At 44.1% G+C, this 18,919-nt stretch overlaps 2 protein-coding genes across 3 annotated transcripts in view; one reads left to right on the top strand and one right to left on the bottom strand.

Moving 5' to 3' along the window:
* LOC306785845 (C-terminal-binding protein 2-like) overlaps positions 1 to 2,575 on the top strand; it is a 56,627-nt gene extending 54,052 nt beyond the window's left edge. For both annotated transcript variants that reach the window (XM_079280374.1, XM_079280375.1), the window contains one exon: positions 448 to 2,575. In XM_079280374.1, coding sequence (XP_079136500.1) covers positions 448 to 631 — 184 coding nt within the window. In that variant the 3' untranslated portion in view covers positions 632 to 2,575. The remainder of the gene's footprint in view (positions 1 to 447) is intronic.
* A 115-nt stretch (positions 2,576 to 2,690) lies between these two features.
* zranb1b (zinc finger, RAN-binding domain containing 1b) lies at positions 2,691 to 18,638 on the bottom strand. The gene is made up of 10 exons (XM_079280373.1): positions 18,519 to 18,638; positions 16,291 to 17,357; positions 12,636 to 12,823; positions 11,521 to 11,674; positions 10,635 to 10,706; positions 8,446 to 8,644; positions 7,432 to 7,552; positions 7,052 to 7,181; positions 5,114 to 5,343; positions 2,691 to 4,904 (listed from the first exon to the last, which is right to left on the bottom strand). Exons 2-10 carry the CDS (start codon positions 17,261 to 17,263, stop codon positions 4,686 to 4,688), a joined length of 2,286 nt encoding a protein of 761 aa, XP_079136499.1. The 5' UTR covers positions 17,264 to 17,357; positions 18,519 to 18,638; the 3' UTR covers positions 2,691 to 4,685.
* Between the last annotated feature and the right edge of the window lie 281 nt (positions 18,639 to 18,919).

The raw sequence follows: 18,919 nt of genomic DNA, 5'->3' as shown, positions 1-18,919 counted from the left end.
TCATTTTAAACCAATAAAAGCTAAATCATCGTCAGAAGATAGCCGTTGGGTTCTCAGATTGCATTTCGGGCAAAGCCTTCTGCCTCTTTTGCGCTCCACACACACTGTTTATATGCATTCAACCTACACAGACTACTCACGGACACCAGAATGCTAAAGATGCCAACATATTGTCCCATTTCCTTCCAGATTCTGCTCATGAATGCAGCATAATGTTTACAGAGATTACCACGAAACAAACAAATGTTAAATCCAACTTCAGACAGCAATGATTAGGAGCAACAAATATCAGTTCAGCTGTGTGGTGGGTAAAAAAAAGTGTAACTGATGAATCAGCCACTAAGCAGCAGCAGACGTTTTCCATGATTTTTGGAAAATAGAAAGAGTTACTTTTAGTTGAAAAGCGTTCCTTTGCTCACCTGCTAATCATCTCCTTTCCTTCCCCAGATTCCCTCCTGGTGTGGTGGGTGTCGCCCCTGGCGGGATTCCCGGACCTATGGAGGGGTTGGTGCCCGGGAGAGTGCCCATCGCCCACACCCTGCCCCCCGGTATCCATCCGTCACAGGCCACCTCCCCCAACCAACCCTCCAAACATGGTGACCACATGAGAGAGCACATGACCGAGCCGTAGGGCTGCTGATGTAACAGAGCCGATGTAAACACACACACAAAAAAAAACAAAAAAACAGCAACTCAACCATCCAAGTGTACGCTTGACTTCAGCCATCTGAACCTACCAGCAGACCGCCTGCCGGGCAACGTTTCACACGTTTTCTTTTTTTGTATGAAACCACTTACGCCCAAGTGAGGACAGTGGGTGGTATTACACACATGAGCTGCCACGCCGAGATGAGACTGACCATCAAACTCATGCGCCGAAGATCTGAAACCTTTCCTCCCACATGTCTGTTTTTGTTCTACGTTGATTTTCGTGATTCTGTTTTTATCTTTGTTTCGGAGTATATTTCAAGGGGAGATTCCTCCTGACTTCTGGGACATGTTGACATTTCCACGTGCAGGACGGACATCTGACCCACACTCCCTTTTTGTTTAAAGGAAGAGCTTGAAGAGACAGTGACTTCATAAACAATCCGCCAAACCTCCGTTTCCCCTCCTCCCTTTGTCAATTACACCCATTTCAGCTCAAATATGTCTGTTACTATATCTTTCTTTTTTTTTTACTTTCCTCTGTTTATCCTATATTCTGTGTTTCTGTTGCAAGTGAATATTTGTTTTTTTCTTTTCTTCAGTGGGTGAAAATTAATGGATTTATGTTTAGCAGACAACAAAAGTCAGCTGACGACAACAGCAGCGTCTGCCGTCTCCGACAGAAACCTGGACTCCATCAGTGCTCATTTCGACTTGTCGTGGTTGGTGGCCCCTGAATGTAGAGACAAGATGCAGAGCAGTAGATCCGGTTTCCAGCTCCAGGAAGAATATTTCGGCTTATGAGGTAAAAAGAAAAAATACCATTTTAAACCCAAAAAAAGAGGAAAAAAGCAACTTGTCCTTTGTGGTTAGATACTGTACATTGAGTGTGTCACATCAATTAAATATTGCTGATAAGACTTTTCTAACTCTGCTGAACCGAGGTACCTACAATATTTGGTTATTGTCATGAACGGCGTCCCAAATATTATCTATTTGCATCCAAAGCACCTACAACACAGAACACTGCAGCACCAGCTCGCGAGTTTGGAAAAACAAAAACAGTAAATCTCCGACTGACTCAGGAAAAAATGATTAACCTTCAAATATGTCCAAATCTAAACAGAAAGAGAAAAAAAACTGGATTATGGCTTTTCATGTCTCCACCTCTTTCTCCACCGTGATATTTTTTTATACATCAAATGTACGTTTTTGTTGATGTTCAAGGTTTTCAGTCCTGTCCGATTTGTATTGCCTTGTTAAATGTTCTTATAATCATAGTCTTATGTGAACGAGCCCACCTTCTCCTCTTTATAGTTTCTTCTGCTTTGTTTTTCTGCTCTAATGAAAGCCAGCTGTGGCTCTCGGAGGCCTCGTGCCCTCTGTGAACAGCAGCAGCTCACATCCATCCCTTTTAGCCCAGTGGAGTTAGCGAGAGACAGCTGCTAGCAGATTGTTTGGTTTTTAGTGTGAGTGTTTGTATTTGTTTCTTGTACAAGGTGAACATATAGCATACAGTGCAGCTGGAAACAATAAATAAAACGTACTGTTCTGATTGACGATTGGCACTGTGGAACATTTGTGGGATATTCATTTTTTTCAGTTATTTAAAAGATGCTTAAAAAAATCCTCTAAAAGAGGTTTTTCAAAGTCTGACGCTGTCAATGTCAGTTATGTCAAAAAATATTTATTGTGCAACAAACATAAAAGAAGATCATAATAATGGATTTTGTCACTCCTATTATTCTTTCCTACTTATATTTGGTAGATAATGATTTAACTTTTACCCATAATTCTTAACAGGAAGTGTTTTTTTCGTAAGTCATGCTGAGTTACTTGAGCCCTGGTTTTTTTTGCCTATAATTGTTTTGACTCTTTGACATGCTATACTATGACTTTTTTTTAAATAAAGTAACTAAAAAAGTAACTTTGACATTTTTCTATGACTATCATATGACTTTTTTCAACATACTCTACAACTTTTTTCGACATTCTATATACTATGACGTGCACGTATGATCAAATATCCTAATGTATTATTACAGCCAAAAAGAACACCGTTATCAATCATTTATTAACTATTCATTCAGCTATGGATGCTTCATGGGGGTACTTGTAATTATTGACAAATACATTCACACTAAACACTTTAAAATATCCTTATATCTGCTTACAACCAAGTTATAGTGCGTTTAAACAGTGTATTTGTTTGTATACAGCTTTAAAATGCTAAATAGGTAAATAAATAAAACAAGTCTTAACTATAAAAATTATACAATTGACCCATTTCTATTATGGTCACACATTTAAAATCCAGTAGAGGGTGCTACAATCAGACACACGAGTTAAGTTAGAAACGCTTCAAAACCTGCATAATTGACCTACTGTGAAGGTAACAGTGATATTTAAAGACAAAAATCAAATGACGGAATGTGTTGAGAGTTTTCTTCATCAGTAAATCACAGAATAAACTGATAACTAAGAATATCAGACAGGAAACAGCTTAGTTGGACATTCAAAAAGGGTTTCCTTTATTTTTTTTCCTCGTTTTGCCCGTTCATTGCGTTACACTCTGTATAGTAAAGTCAGGCCTAAATCCGCAAACCATCATAGTCACAACTGCAACTATTGCATAAATACAAAGCAACATACAAGTGATGCTCAAAACGTGTATGACTTGAATGAAACAAAAGAAGTTACAGAACGCAATGGCAAGAAAAACAAAAAGCAAAACATTCACAGCAAAAAAGTGTTGTTTTTTTCCTGTCAGCTTTGGTTTCATATGTTGCAGTCTCACAACGACCTTAATCAAAAACATAAAGATGGGTTCACACAATGACAACTAACATGAATTACAGAGGACTGACATGTGAGAGTGAGCTCGACAACAAATGCTATGTGGGGGAAAAAAGGGACAAAGAGGAAATAGGAGACAACGATGAGACAAGTAGGCCGTGGGGGGTTCATGTCTCAAACCCGCCTGCCCAAAAAACAAAAAAAGCACCAGATTTCAGGCATCCAGATGAGGTACTAAATCACACACAACAATGCAAGTACGGTAAACTTCTCACTGATGGTCCCGATTGGTTCCTTCTTCACAGCAACAGTGTTTCTGTGCAACGAGTCTTCATCAAGTTTGAGAAAATAATTAACAAAACCACAAAAAGAAGAAAAATAAAAACACATACAGAAGAAAGCTCTTATTAGCTCGTATAAGTTTCCAAATAATAAATATGTCGAGTAAGTTCAGAGAGGAAAAAGCACACACACACACAACTCAGTTCAATCAGTCTGAAAAACAGTAAACCAAAAGATCCAACATGAACGTTTGTGCGCTGAAACTTAGTGTAGATTTGACTTGTGAAGGGAAAATCTCCCTTTTCAAGAGCTTCATATAAGACCTTAATACAAGCAATGATACTGTATTTATATAGAAATGTTTTCATAAATGTGCAATGCTTAGTAATAACGATTTAAGTCATTTAGTATTACACAATCTCTGGGTTTCTAAAGACAATGATATTTATTGGCTTCGTCCCAGCCCATTCAAAAACAAACAGCGAAACAAGCCGACTCTTAAAACATCAAAAAGTTCAATTTGGAAGTGTGCTTTTGTCAGTGCCCACACTGAACGGATATAAAGTGTTGATTTGAATCAATGCTGGTATATTTCCTTATACTCTTTTTAAAACAACCACATGCATTTACATCTATGGATAAAGAATCCTTTTTTCCTTAACATTTGAAAATCAAAACAAATCCAAAGGTTATTTGCATTTGTAAACCTTTATCCTCTCCCCAAATCTGTGTTTGGCAGCAGTTGAGTTGTTCAGTCTCCTCTTTGTCCGAGTTAAGTGTTCGATGTGTTTGAAGTGTATGTCCGAGTGCCTGCGTGTGCTAGAAGAGCAGCAGCGTCTCCCGTCAGAGGTGGTGGGCGGGGCTCGTGGTTCCCTGTTCTTCTCCTGAAGGCTTTCACAGTTTGTCCGTGTAAGGAAAGGAAAAAAATAAAAATCTCCCCTCCCCGCGCTTCAGTTCTGTCACTCGTCATCGTCGTCTTCCTCCTCTTCGCCGTCAGACAAAGAGGCACAGGGGCGAATCTGCCGGTAGCCGTCCAGCCACTTCTCCACCATCTGGGTCACGAGCGGGTGGTTGCGGCGGCGGGAGCTTTTCTGAAGAGCCACCAGAACCCCGCCCTCCGTCACACAGCAGTCCAACCACTCCCGCAGCAGCTTCTCCTGTTGCTCTTCATTCCCCATCTGAAGAACACGGGGAAACACACAAGGCCATCAGCGGGAGAAGTATCACTCGTCTTAGTCGAGGGTATGACGTACTCCTGCTGAAGCATCGTCTCTTCAACTAGCACTGACACAGAGGATGGAAACCAACCGATTTCATAACATCAACCAAAAGATAAATTGTCACGGACAAACAAGAATTGTGTAGACACAGTGGGGGAGGTCCTTACTTCCTGCGCGGAGAGGAAGTGAATGTGAAGCAGCTTCCTCTCGCTGTCGACCAACGGCAGGAACGTGACGGTCACATCGTCGTCCGTGTTGAGGTTGGCGCCCGCGCCGCGATTGTCGAAGCCGTCGTTCTCCATGGCCACCAGTGCTGAGAAGTGGCCCCGCGTGTAGCCCAGCGCGATGGGGCTCTTCCAGCAGAAACTCTGCTCCCACAAAAGGGGCAAGTACACACCTGGAGGGAGGAGGAGAGAGTTTTAAAAATGTATTCTGTGTTTATGATCGAAATGTAGAGTTGGTTGAGGGGACGCTGATTTCTACATACTGAAGGGCTGGGGGGGGCGACTCATCGAAGTAATTGATTACAGAAATACGGTGATTTGCATAACGTTGCAAATTATACCATGACGGTTTTATGACATGCAATACTATAACTTTTTATCTGGCGTACTATACTACGACATTCATACCATGAAATATATTTTCATGTACCTAAAGTACGTCTTTTTTTCATGAAATCTGTTTTTATGACACCCTACTATGATTTTATAAATGACATTTTCTTGATAATATGATATATTTATGACATTTCTATGACATACAATGTAGACTGGCTGTTAGAAGCAGCGGACGGGTCTTTCACCTCAGACGTTTCATTTGACTTGCACCAATCGGGCTGTTTTTCTAACCTCAGCACAGCTAACGATGTACAGATAAAGGTTTCCGGGCAGAACTCGCACATAGTTAGTAATTAGTCTCTCCAGCTTCCTCTTGTCCATCATTTATAAGGCAATGAATCGCATTTGATTTGTTTGAAAGGAGCTATAAAAACTATAGAATGCCCACAAGCGAGAAGAGGTCTGTTCTCTTCCAGTAACTGTGTTTTTACTGGGTTCACTTGGTCACCATGTTAACCGAGCTCTCCTCCCTCCTCTATAGGCAACCATATGCACGCCTCCCTCTGTGTGTTTTACATCGGCTCCTGGCGACAGTGAATCACGGATCCGTCGGGCCGGCTTTACTGCAAGCAGTTGGCCATTACAGAGCACTTTCATCATCCCCTGCACTCAGCAGACAAACTGAAAGCAGGCTGTTTTACTGCCCGCCGTAAACGTCGACCCGGCTCTCCACACTCACGGGATTGTTTCTGATGCTTTACACATGTTCACATCTGTCTAGACGTGTACGTGTGTGTGTGTGTGTGTGACAAACTCAACAGCGTCACTTCTACGTGTGCTCCTATGCAGTATTTTAGTCCACTCCATTTGTCTGACAGGTCGAGTTACCAGTTAATCTTCAGATTACATTTTGGGTTTTTTCATACCCTACCCGAGCAGTGAAAACAGTGCACCTCTAAACGTGGTGATTTTGTGTGCTCCTTCATGGGTTGAGCTAAATAAACTATTTTAAAAGCACCTTGGATCAGCTGCAAAATGCATCGTCACAAAGTTGACTTTTTAGAGAAACGTGGTTCTCACAGGACCGCGACGCTACAAACATGATGGTCTCATAGAATATCGTAGATTAAACAGGATATAAAAAGGACTTTATACATACAGCAGTAAAATGCAACATTCATAAGAATGCAGCAACAATATTAATTCAAAAACATAATATCATACATTTAAATATATAATAGTAACACATTGACAGGGAACATTCTTCTGCGTAATGAAGAATTAGTTTGAATTTCACACTAACTGACTAAAATACATTGTGTGTGTGTGTTTTGTCATGTTGTTTATGTTATTTCTGGTCACACCGTACTTAAATACCATCATCACTAGCCTGATACATGTTGTAAATAGCAATTACTGACAGTCTAGAGGGGCAGTTATGTCAGCTGTGTAAGATAAGGACACACAAAGGAAGTCTCCTTTCCTGCTGCCATAATGACATTTACCCGAAACAACTTCAGTCCAAACAGTCCAATAACTCCTCACCTTGAAACCGGGTGTACCCGAGCGTTTCGCCACGGAAACTTTTGTAATACTTCACTCCATAGACGATAATTGGCCTACGAAGAATATGTGCAAGAACGAAGATGTGGGTCTGCTCCAAGCTGGATCCTGGCTGTAAAAGAAAATGCGACACAAACGGGGGATAAAAATAGTTAGAAAGCCGGGACTCGGTGAAACTACAAAGCAAGGAGTATTAAACATACTGTACATTCCAGACGGGACGCACTTTCAAAGGGAATTACAGATTAAGTACACTGCGGTAAGAGCATTAAAGCATCTTACATAATTCATGCATCATTATTATGTCACATTCTAAGCACGTCAAGATCCTTTCCAGCATGTTCATGTTTGTCTTCATGTACCTGACTAGCCAGGGACAGGATGAAAGCCCAGTCCTCCTGCCACTGTTGCTCCCGAAGGGAAAAGTGCAGGCCAAAGCTCTGGGAGTACCACGACTCCCACTCCTTCCAGCGGGTGTAAAACCTGCACACACACACACACACACACACACACACACACACACACACACACACAGTTTTGTCTGTTGACATTAATTGACCTCTCTGTGCTGAAAGGTGTGCGACTGCTATTCATCTCTGTGGTGGTTTCGGTTGGATGGCAATTACTCGAATCTAAATAGTAATTTTCTCACTTCAGAACCCACACTTTCTTAGAAATAGACTTAAGTCACACTGGGCTGTTGTGTTCAGGCTGTAAATTGTTCCAGTGCTCCCAACTTTGCACTCAAGACCTTATTTATTTCCACTAAAACATGTGTGACTGGTCCCCAATCACAGCCTCTCCTTTCTAGATGAAAGTCTCTGCATGAGGCGACAATCCAGAAGTGTGTGTATATATCCCAACCTCTGTCCCAACATGTCCCAATTTCAAACATAGTCATGCAATGTTAAAGGAAAACAAAACGTAACTTGAGAACATTGAATGTAAATACAAGTATTCAGCTGTTTCGAGGTCCTTGAGCGAGACACTAAAACTCAACCTGCTCCCTTTTTGTAAACATTACTGTGGAAAACCGTCGGCTAAATGTTTAAAGTATAAAGATAAACATGAATGAGATATGGATGCTTTGCTAATGCTGCAAGAATTTAGTGTAAAAACACTTCTTCCGACTGCAGTTTATATATATAAATATATATACAGAAATGCAGTATGTTCACCTTGTTTGCCCAAATTACTCACCACCACAGCTGACGTCAGCACCTCTCTACTATTGGTGTGTGGTGCATTATGTCAGTCTGCTAAACAGTACCAACAGAGCTGGGACTAGGTGCAGCATGCTGTAATGTTCACAGGTTGTCTTTTAAAGGAACAATAACTGCAACGTGCTCTCCTGGTCCCCGGCCTGCAGGACTCACCAGTGAGAACAGTCGTGCAGGCTGTCGTGGAGGGTCTTGCGGAGCACCGAGTCCTTGTCGTAGATGCCCCATGTGGCCTGCAGCACGGAGTCCAGGAGACAGTCCCCGGCCGTGCGGTTCCACAGGGCGTACAACCGACTGTCCAACCGGGTCCCGAGCTCCAGGGACCAGTTGATGATGGGCGACTCCTCCTCGAGTTCTGAACAAGAGGGGAAGAGAAGTTGAGTGCTCCATCTCAGTGGTGTTACCTATTTTACCTCAAAAAGGGAACAAATTGTAGTGAGAAGTGTGTGACGGTTGTATTGAGGTCATAGTGGGGTTTCTTTCCAAGTTGCAAGACAGGTGATGGCAGTTTAAAAGGACTAGAGATGTTTACACAGGTCAGCATGTACAGTACAAAACCGGATGACAGCGAGAAGTCAAATTACGGCGGGAAAACACGTCAGATATAGTGTTCAGATAACCCGTACGGCATGACAGAAACATGTTGAAAAGTGCAAGTTTTGGCATTATTATATCTTTTTATTAACAAATGCCACGACAAGTTTGAAACCAGCAAACGTAACTTAAGGAGAGCGATCAGTTTACAGGAAGACTTCTATCAACAAGAGAAATGAAAAGCACTTGAACGCACGGTTTCCTGTGCATCTCTTTTGTGTGTGCACGTCTCTGTTTGTATTGTGTAAGGACGACACATGCTGGGTTTATAAACGGGTGGGAAAACAGCAGCCGCGCCGCTTTCATTCTTTTATCCAGTCTGCCGTTACTAAGCAACCAAGAAAGAAAAGACATGTGCCAGGTGCTTGTGCACCACGACAGTGTCGCTCTCGTTTGTGAGCATGCCTTCCACTTAAACACACCGACAACAATGGATCTGAGGGCGCAAATAGACCTGCATGTGAACAGCCGCCAGTAATAGTTCATAAAAGATGTGGAAATACAACAGCCAAATTCAGATCATCACTCTGGAAGAGAAGGACAAGTGTACAGCGATACAGAACAACTTACAATGAGCTGCAAGGAGAATAGGTTGGGAAAGTCACTAGAGGATGCAGCAAGAAGAGAATATTCAGGAGACTGATGCAGTGGTTCAAAAACTAAATGCTGTCAGCACCCAGGAGGAGCCCAGGGTCTCCCAGAGGGCCGAGGTCCTCCAACAACAACCATGTGACTTGAAAAGGAAGCTTCCAACAGAGGGTTCAGCTCGTCTGGCTTGGACCTAAACTCAGAGCTTTGGAGAGTCATACGGTCTTGAGCAACGGGGGCGGAGGAGATTAAAATGCGTTGTGAGCATATGGCTGAAGAGTAATTGGCAGAGAAGAGACAAAAAGAGGCCCGGCAAAAAATATTACTATTCTCGACACAACTACACAAAGCTTCTAGGTCCGTCTGGCATTATCCTACATTGCTACCATGATACTTTCCCTCTCCTGGGTTTTTGTTCTTGCACACACACACACACACACTTGAAAGGGTTCCATGGCGTGGTAATTTCGTCTTAATCCCCTAACCTGAAAAAGGAGACATGGTTTTCTGTTCACTTGACATTTCATGTTTCTGCCAAAACTAGTTATTGAAGTGAACGCAAACACACAGAGAAAGGATCTTGAAATAAGGTGACATAAGGGTTGATGTCTGTCTGTGTACTTATGCTGCAGTACAGAACATTTGACACATTGTACTTATTGAACAGGACACACAAATGAGCAGGAAACTGAAGAAAACAAGTGTTGCAGAAAAGCGATGCCTTTTAAATGTGTGTGTGTGTGTGTGTGTGTGTGTGTGTGTGTGTGTGTGTGTGTGTGTGTGTGTGTGTGTGTGTGTGTGTGTGTGTGTGTGTGTGGGGAGAGACAGAACTCCCTCAAACTTAATCAGGCTGATTAATGCAGACACAATTGGTTCACACGATGAAGACCGGCTGCCTGGCAAAGAGACAAGCAGGCAGGTAAAACGCTGAGTTGGCAACAGGGAAAATACAAGGAATGTAACACTGCCAGGTTTGGGCAGCCTCCCCATTACAGCAGACAGTTTGTGAGGGGGCTCCTTCCGTTTCACAAGCCAGACCATGGTTCCCATCTTGCATCTGGTTTTTATTTCTCTCTCTCAAAGTGGACCCATATGTAAGCACAGCATGTGATCGCTGTTGCTGCAACACTCCGTCATGAAGTTGACGGGAGTAAATATTTCACCTTTTTGTACGTCTCGGTCCAGCACCTCATCAAACAGCTTCTCCTGAACAGCTGGGGGCAAGTCCTCAATGTCTGACACAAGAAAACAAAAAGAAGAAGATAAGTGAACGATAACAATCATTATTAGAGCGCACACAGGCGCAGAGACAGTAAAAGAACATTGTGTAGGATTTAAGGGGATTTATTGGCAGAAATTGAATACAATAACACTTAATAGAAATGACTGAAAATGGCTCATTTCAACTCAAGTTCTTCTCACAATGGCCACTGGCCTTTGCTGCGTGCTCAGAGCTCTTGTCAACACAGCGGCTCATTCTTCGGTTCCACAAAGTCGCTGCATTCATTTCTTTTAGCTGACGAGAACGTCTCTCTATAGTGGCCAGAAGCCAAAGTCTGCATTGTCCTGAACACCACACAACAAACATCCTTAGCTTCGTTACCAGCAACAGACTGGACCATTAATAGCTATTTCACACACAATGAAGTTCAACGGGAAATAGCACTGAATGCAATTTTACAGAGTGTCATTAAAAAAAAAAGAAAAGCCAAATACAGCTTAGTCATGAACGGGAGACATACATCGTTGGCGGGCGGGCCTACTCAGTATGCAAGAACAATACTGAGATGTGGCCTCCGTCTTCTGCAGTTTGAAACAGACAACCGTAGCATTATGTCCCCTCAGCATCCCAACAAAAAGCAATTTCATACGCCGCGAGTAAACAAAACAAGCATTCAATCACACAGTTGGCAGAGCCGGAGGAGACTGGGTTTTAAGTTACCCTTACACAATGCACATGAAGTGCACTTTGACAGAGTCTGGAATTCAAGTTGTAACATTCAAGTCAATTGTTTTCAGACATTTATAATCATTGTTTGTGATGCTTACCTGCAGGCAGGGTGAAGGTCACCAAGTCGGTGAGGAAATAGCAGGTGAAGTCACCCTTACGCTGGTGAAGTGAGGCTGCCACCTCACGACGGATCTGCTCCGTTAGCTCCGGACACACCATGGCGGGAATACACTTGGCTGCCTGTTGGGACACCTACAGAGAAGAGAAGAGAAAGGGAAGTATAATCCAAATACAAAGGAATGTGTGACAGAGGCTGATAATCGAGCAAGAGAATTTATAACAATTGCGGGGGTTTTTTAAAAGAAGGGAAAGACCCAAAATGACGACAGGACAATAAGTTTGAACAACGTGGCTCCAACATGAATGATTCTTCCAGCATTGTGGACTCAGTGATCTGATCTAAATCTACCTTCACTAATCTCATCCAAGTTGCCTCCGGGACAAGATGGGGAAAAGGGAAAGGAATCCGTTTTCAAGCAGATGTCAGCTTTGAAACATTTTCGGGGCATGAGCCAGCGGTTAGTCACTAACCCCTCGGAAGAGAAACGGGGACAGTGACCGAGGGTGGGAGGAGAGGTGTGTGTACACAGATAATCTGGGATCACAGTGCTGACGGCAAGCGAGCTGCATTCAACAACAGCGCACACACACACACACACACACACATCAGCTCAGTGAGCCTTCCTGTTACACAGACACACCAGGGAACCCAAATCTTTAACAAAATACTCTGTGCTTTTTGATAGTTCATTCATTTTGTGTTGCTAATAATAATAATAGAGAGAGGAGTGTGTGGTTGAATTCCAGACCCTCTGCCCATGCGATCCCTCCTGGCTGATGTCATTGGATGTTGAGATTTAGAGACTTCACAAGAAAAGGCGACATCATCGCTCACCCAGAAACAAGCACCACTGCAATCACACCCATAATTCAAGGGTCACATTTCTACCATAGTCCCTTCAATTTTTTAGTGAAGCTAGTAAATAGTTCAAAATGATTCTGCTCCATCTTTTAAATGAACGAATTTGAGTGATGTAAAAGACGAACATGTTGTATTTGCTGAACAGATTGATCCCCGTTGCTCTACCGGCATGCACACCTCTCCGCCAGCCAGTACCTGCTGCAGGCGATTCCTGAAAGTCTCTCTACTGACCTCCGTGAGCAACACCGCCAGCATGTCCTGCCTCTGGAAGCGGATGGCGAGGTGGACCAGCGTGAAGCCGTCATCGAACGCCGAGGGACGGTTTAATAGACGCACCTCGTCTGACGTTAGCTGGCGTGCAATGTCACCTCCCGATGACTTGTAGGCCTCCACGGCTGCCAGGTCACCTTCCACAACACCTTTCACAATAAAGACGAAGGAAAAGGGTCACGTTAACAATTCTTTTCTTCTTCATAATGACTTTGTATGAAGTCTTTCAAACACAGAATTGACAGTAGAAGGATTCGTATCAATCAAAACATGCGAGAAGGTAAACAAAGAGAGTATCGGTTTACTTTTGATTGCATTATGCGGCTTAAACGATTGTATGTCGAACACGTCGATCACTGCGGTTAAAACCACATCGCGACTGCACATTCTGCGCTCAACCACGGAGTATAAAACATTAGAGATCAGACGGTGCTTTATCTCTGTGGCAGCTGTAACAGCTTTGAGACTTCACTGACTTTGAAGTCAAGGGGGGGAAAGACAACGGGGGGGGGATCACATTGTAATCCGTCAGTTATTATTTCCCCTCTTCATCTTCAGGTTCAGATCTCAGCCTGAGGGTCGAACGATGCGTTTGTTCCGACAGATGCAGGTGTTTACTTTTCTTTACACAACGTGCAAATATTACTCAGACAGAAACTATTTGTGTCAACCACCAGCACACAAACTCAAGGGCTAATCTATTCAACGTGACAATAGAAGTATAGAAACAGTCGACTGTGTGCACAGTAAACATACTATACTCTGCAGTATTTTGCTTTGAAGGTATTATGCTGAGTAAATGATTATAGTGATCTTCCTCTTAAAAACACATCGACTACCTGGATGTTCAACTGTGGACAAAAAAAAAACAGTTTCTCCATGAACTCAAACACCTCTGAGCATAATGCAGTAAACGCCTATGTGGTATTCTCTCGTACATTTAGCAGCATTAAAGACTGTTCTGGCTTTTGTTCTGGCGTCAAAAGGACCACACACACACACAACGCTCAGCTGCATAATCTGTGTACGAGTGAGCCAGAGAGCGCGCGAGAGAGAGAGACATGGAGTGGGTGGAAGGACTCGCTGTGCCGTGTGGATCTGGCTAGCACTGTGAGATGAGGAGAGAAACTACACAAAGGCAGCGCAGTGGGATGGAGAGGGATCACAGCCACTCTCTCCACACAAAACTCCATGAGTGTGGGCGTAAATAAATAAACAACAAAACAGTATTGTCCTGCTGAACCAGCAATCTGACATTGCTTCTCTCTCATAGTTCAACAAATTGTTGGTAATAAAGTGAATGAGGCTTATAGATTTGGGGGTGTGCTTTGTATGGTAGTAATCTGAAAAAATGTTTGTCAAACTAAGCAAGTCCAACACAGCTTCTAAAATAAGCAGAAACAAGGTAAGCCTACGTACAACAGCGATCATAACTAAATATCCTCCCTCTGCCTTCTTATTGCTGCAAAGGTGAGCCTTTTACCAAGACATCTGACCTTTACTTTCCTCACACAAGCCAAACTAGAGAGCATCTTTTGATGAGATTAGACCAGCGGCGTAAAGTGAGGGGTGTCAACGGCCCCTTCTCCCCTTCCTAACCCCTTACTTCCGGGGCCCTTGCTGAGACCGATCTTCATACTCTGCCTTCATTTTAATCTCAACTACCCACTTGTGAGGTTACATGACTGCGTCTTACATGGTTGCGATGCGATCACAGAGACTAAATCTGTCCACAGACACACACAGAAATATAAACACCTGCCAAAGAGCCCAAAACAGCCTCTGTGGTTGTTCCCTCTTCAATAGGAAGCACAAGCGCCGCTGTCACGGCTGGTAATAATACGCAGGTACACTGAGATTATTTCACCACTTTCCGAGACAAATTGTTTTCTTTCTATTGCTTGTACTCAATGTGTGTTGCTTGGGACAAAAAGCAATAAATGTAACAATAACAGACAGCATTCTAAAAATGCCTTTTTGGCAAACACTGGCACATTTACAGTGACGTTGATCAATGTGCATTGCCCCCCCGAGCACCCCGCTGGCAGCTCAAGTTTAGAAAATAAGGGCTGAATCTGACACATCACTAGTTGTGAGGACGAATGTTATGTGCAGTGGACCCACAAATAACCCCTATTTGATAGTCAGCTTTTAAAGCAAATGTCTTCAGGGATTTCCAAACTAACAGGAAAAGAAATTAATTAAATTAAAAAGAATTTTAGTCCTTTGACATGGAAGAAATATCATCAATAGCATTCTAGCTGACTTTTCCTTCTGAGGAACCTAAATGACCTTAATAATGCTACCACACGTGAGTAAAAAGCTACGCGTTCACGGAGTTGATATCGGGCCATCCACACTATAGGGGCGACGGTCGTTGTTGTTGCCAAAGACTTATGTATTTTTGACTTCTGTTGCATGGGTCGTGCTATTTTTAGTGAAGGAAACTAGAGCGTCCGTCAGAAATTTGAGGCCACTGTTTATAAACATTGATGTAGATACGCCAATGACGAGAAAACCGCCCTAGCAACAGACACACTTGCGTCCCCTTAATACCAACGGGCTACGCGCACACACACACACCGCTCTGAGGCTGCAGCGGGGTCACATCGCATTCACCATATTATGATAATTAAAACTGGGCAGTGTACTATATTCTGAGCATTAAATTGGGGTAAACAAACCATATGCATGTGCTCTGAGAAACTGTAATGGCCATGTTTCCAAAGACCAAATGATAAATTGAGGAAACAATAAGCAGACATCAATCACCAAAAGAATTGTCTGCAAGCAGACCTAGTCTTCCAAATGATATGTCGTGAATTTGCTGGTTTCTGATACGGCTTTGATTTCATTTTCCTTCAACTGACAATGGAGAAATCTCTGATCAGATAAGGGAAATTCATACTTGAATATGCCGAAAGAAATCAGAGCCACGCACATCAGACGCTCCACCAGACGTGAATTGGTCCCGAGGGGACAAGCTACACAGATATGAGGAAACTCACCCCGTCACATGCAGTAATAGACCCAGTGTAGGACCAGAAGCAGACTAACTCCAGTGATGTTTCTCTGACATTCACATCAGATTATATCTTTGCTTCAAGCAATGCAGCAGCATGAAAACCCCGGACAACTGCTAATCACTGCGGGTGCTTCATTTGGGATATCATATACATGTGGGGCTGTCAGTGTGACACCAAAGAATTGTATGTCGAAGACACATATATGGACAAAAAGGCCTGGAGGTTGAGTGGCTGTGCAGGGCATCTCTACATAGTCATGGGAGAGAGAGTACCTCCCACTCCACGTTCACCGGTGGACAGTGTGGGCGGCCGGACACCGCTTGTGTAGGTTTTACACCAGCTGAATGCCGGGGATTTCTAAGCATTTACACTATAGTAGCATCAGGAGGACGCAAATCACGATCACCTCGACGTGGCTATATAAATTGTATTTTAACCAATTACCTTGCAGACGATAAAACAGCATCAAGCCGTCACACAAATTCTGGGCATTCGCATTTCAATGTTTATTACCTCATAAGACAACAAAACACCCGGAGAACAAGCTGAATGTGCAAGACAATAGAATACATCATATTGAAGGAACTCACCAACACAGGCATTGAGGAACAGCCAATCAGTTCGTCTCATCCGGTTCTTAATCTGCTTCAGTTTTTTGAAGTCCACCTCCAGCTCCTCTTTGCTCCCAATCCCGGCCCCCGATGCCAGTTCAATCCTCTGAAAGTCCATGTTTACCTCCGACTCCCGTTTTGAGGTCGGGGGGGACCTCCTTTGGCTGCTGCTACAACCCACCACCCCACTTACCACACCCCCGACTCCTTGCCCAAGCACGTGCCCAACCACGCCTCTCCCGTTGTCCCTGTCCTGCTCGATACGTTTTGAGGAAGGATGTTGGCTCTCAGACTCTGACGCCAGCTCGATGGGTTCAGCGAGCAGACTATTTGGCCGAGGGTGGTCACACACCACACACTTGAGTGCCTTGGCCCAGTTCTCGTAAGTGCAGGCAGTGCAGGTCCAGCGCTTTACATGAGTGTTGAGCCTGTTACGGTCATTGTATTCCTCACAGGGATCTGTAGTGGTGGCCAGGGGAGCAGGGCGGCATCCAGAGCCCGAGGTCTGGGGGGATTCTGTGGGGCTGCGTGGCTGCCGGGTATGATGTCCGTGATGGGTTGCATGTTGCCCATGCCGTTGTTGCTGAGCTTGTTGCCTCTGGCAAAGGCACTGGGTGCAACGGATTGCCCGGGGCCAGTTCAAGTAGGTGCACATGTGGCACGACCACTTGCTGCTAGTCTCCGGTACATCAGCAATGCGTACACGGGGTCGGGCACTGGAGTCTGGACAAATAAGTAAGCTGGAGCCCCCCTGGGTTGGGCTGTTGCTGAGGCCAGCAGGGTCCCACTGGTGCAGACTGGCATCCAGAGCAGGGCTGCTCTTGAAGGGCTCCTCGGTAATGATGGCACCCCCGCTGGGCCTCTGAGCACGGCACATGGTGCACTTGATGGCTGACGGCCAGTTCTCGTATGTGCAGTATTCACAAGCCCACTTGGCGACCAGCTCGGTCATCGTCGCACCGCCGCTGAAGGACGCTTCCCGCCCTTCAGAGGGGTTCTCAGCTCAGCAGATCCACTCTTGAGGAGATCACACAGCCAGCAGTGCACTAGGGTAGAGGAAAAAAACGAGTTAATGGCATGCCAAATAAACATATTAAACTAGACTACAAAATGTATCTTATAAGTCAAAGACAAATACTTTTCAGAGATAAAATGATCAATAATAAAATTGAGAGAAATGGTCATGCATTGCAAAATATGGTCAACTTTCCAGGTTGTCAGTGGTAAATCTCTCCAAAACCCAAACAAAGCACGCTTTATTAGTTAGCTTTGCCACAGATTCACTGCCAAACACTTGCAAACATCTACAGTGGTGTTTGCTGTTGACCTAACACCAAAAAAAATCAAAAGGGATCAATGTTTACAGACACAAAGCAGTGCCAGGACGAAGACGCAGCAGCCTGGCTGCAACACCAGAATCTCCGCGGTGCTATTACAACCCGACACTGGCTTTAGAACGCATACAGTGAGTTCTATACACCAGGCTGATGTGCCCTACAACCGAGCTAGGTAACAGGAGACAAGGACATGTGAAACCAGACACCCAGCAGGGAGGCGCGTGACTGGTTAAGACACTTAAATGATGCACCGAAACTGAGTTCACCCCCCAAAAGCCTATCACCCACATATGAAAGTGAATGGTGCAACATTCTGAAGGCTATTTACGAAATAAAGCTGATAAGATAAAAGTTAACTCGCTGGGAGTTGGTTGCACTGTGCACCACGCCTCTAAGTTTACCAACACACCGCGAGGTAGTCAACACATTTTGAGGGATATGATTCTTCCACAGTTGCATGTTTTGAGGAGCTAACCAAAAAAATGAATATCTGCGCGGAAACATTGCCCATGTTTAACAGCTAACTAGGTTAGTCACGTTCAACATGTTTACTCGTGACTAGCAGATGGTTTCGTGTTTACAATCCATGCATTCGGCTGAAAAACAGTTTAAAATCAAGTGTGCCATATGTGCATTTACAGCTAACTTTGCGTAACTAACAAACCAGCTCCCAACGTTACATATCGCGTGTAAACTGAGCCACTGAATGAGCTAGCCGTGTGTTATCCTACATGACAACTACGCTATGCTGGTTCGGTTGCGGAGCCAGGAATTAAAGCCGAGCTAGCTGTCTGCCCGCTAACACTACGGGATTATGTTTTGTTTCAAAGGCCCTCATCAACTCTGCAAGACATTGTGCTGACCCCTTACCGTTGCTGTGTTTACACTCCTCAGTTTCCAACTGCAGCCAAAACAAATGGAGACGCATATGTACTTCTGTGGGGCTCCGTGTAGTGGGCAGCTGAAGGTCCGTACATACCGCGGAGCAAGAACCCACCCCCCCTCCTAAGTCCCGTACCGTCCCTCGGGCGTCTGCTTTGACGCTTTAAATCATTTTCATCCTTTTTTCCCTCGATTTCCAAACAAGCACCGAGCCGACGGGCTTTAATGGCGGCACACAGGGAGAGGGAAGCAACCGAGCCAGGGCAACAAAAAAAAACACACTACGAGGGCAGAGCTCTGGGTTACAGTCGGAGGCAGGATCAGGATTTACCTCCTGAATCCGCCAGCCAATCAGATTGGTTTATTTTTGTGTAGCCCTTGACTTTGAC

Source organism: Melanostigma gelatinosum (assembly GCF_949748355.1).
Source record: "Melanostigma gelatinosum genome assembly, chromosome: 12".
Lineage (NCBI taxonomy): Eukaryota > Metazoa > Chordata > Actinopteri > Perciformes > Zoarcidae > Melanostigma > Melanostigma gelatinosum.
The sequence above is the reverse complement of the archived record's forward strand: the minus strand, read 5'-3'. Positions and strand labels throughout refer to the sequence as shown.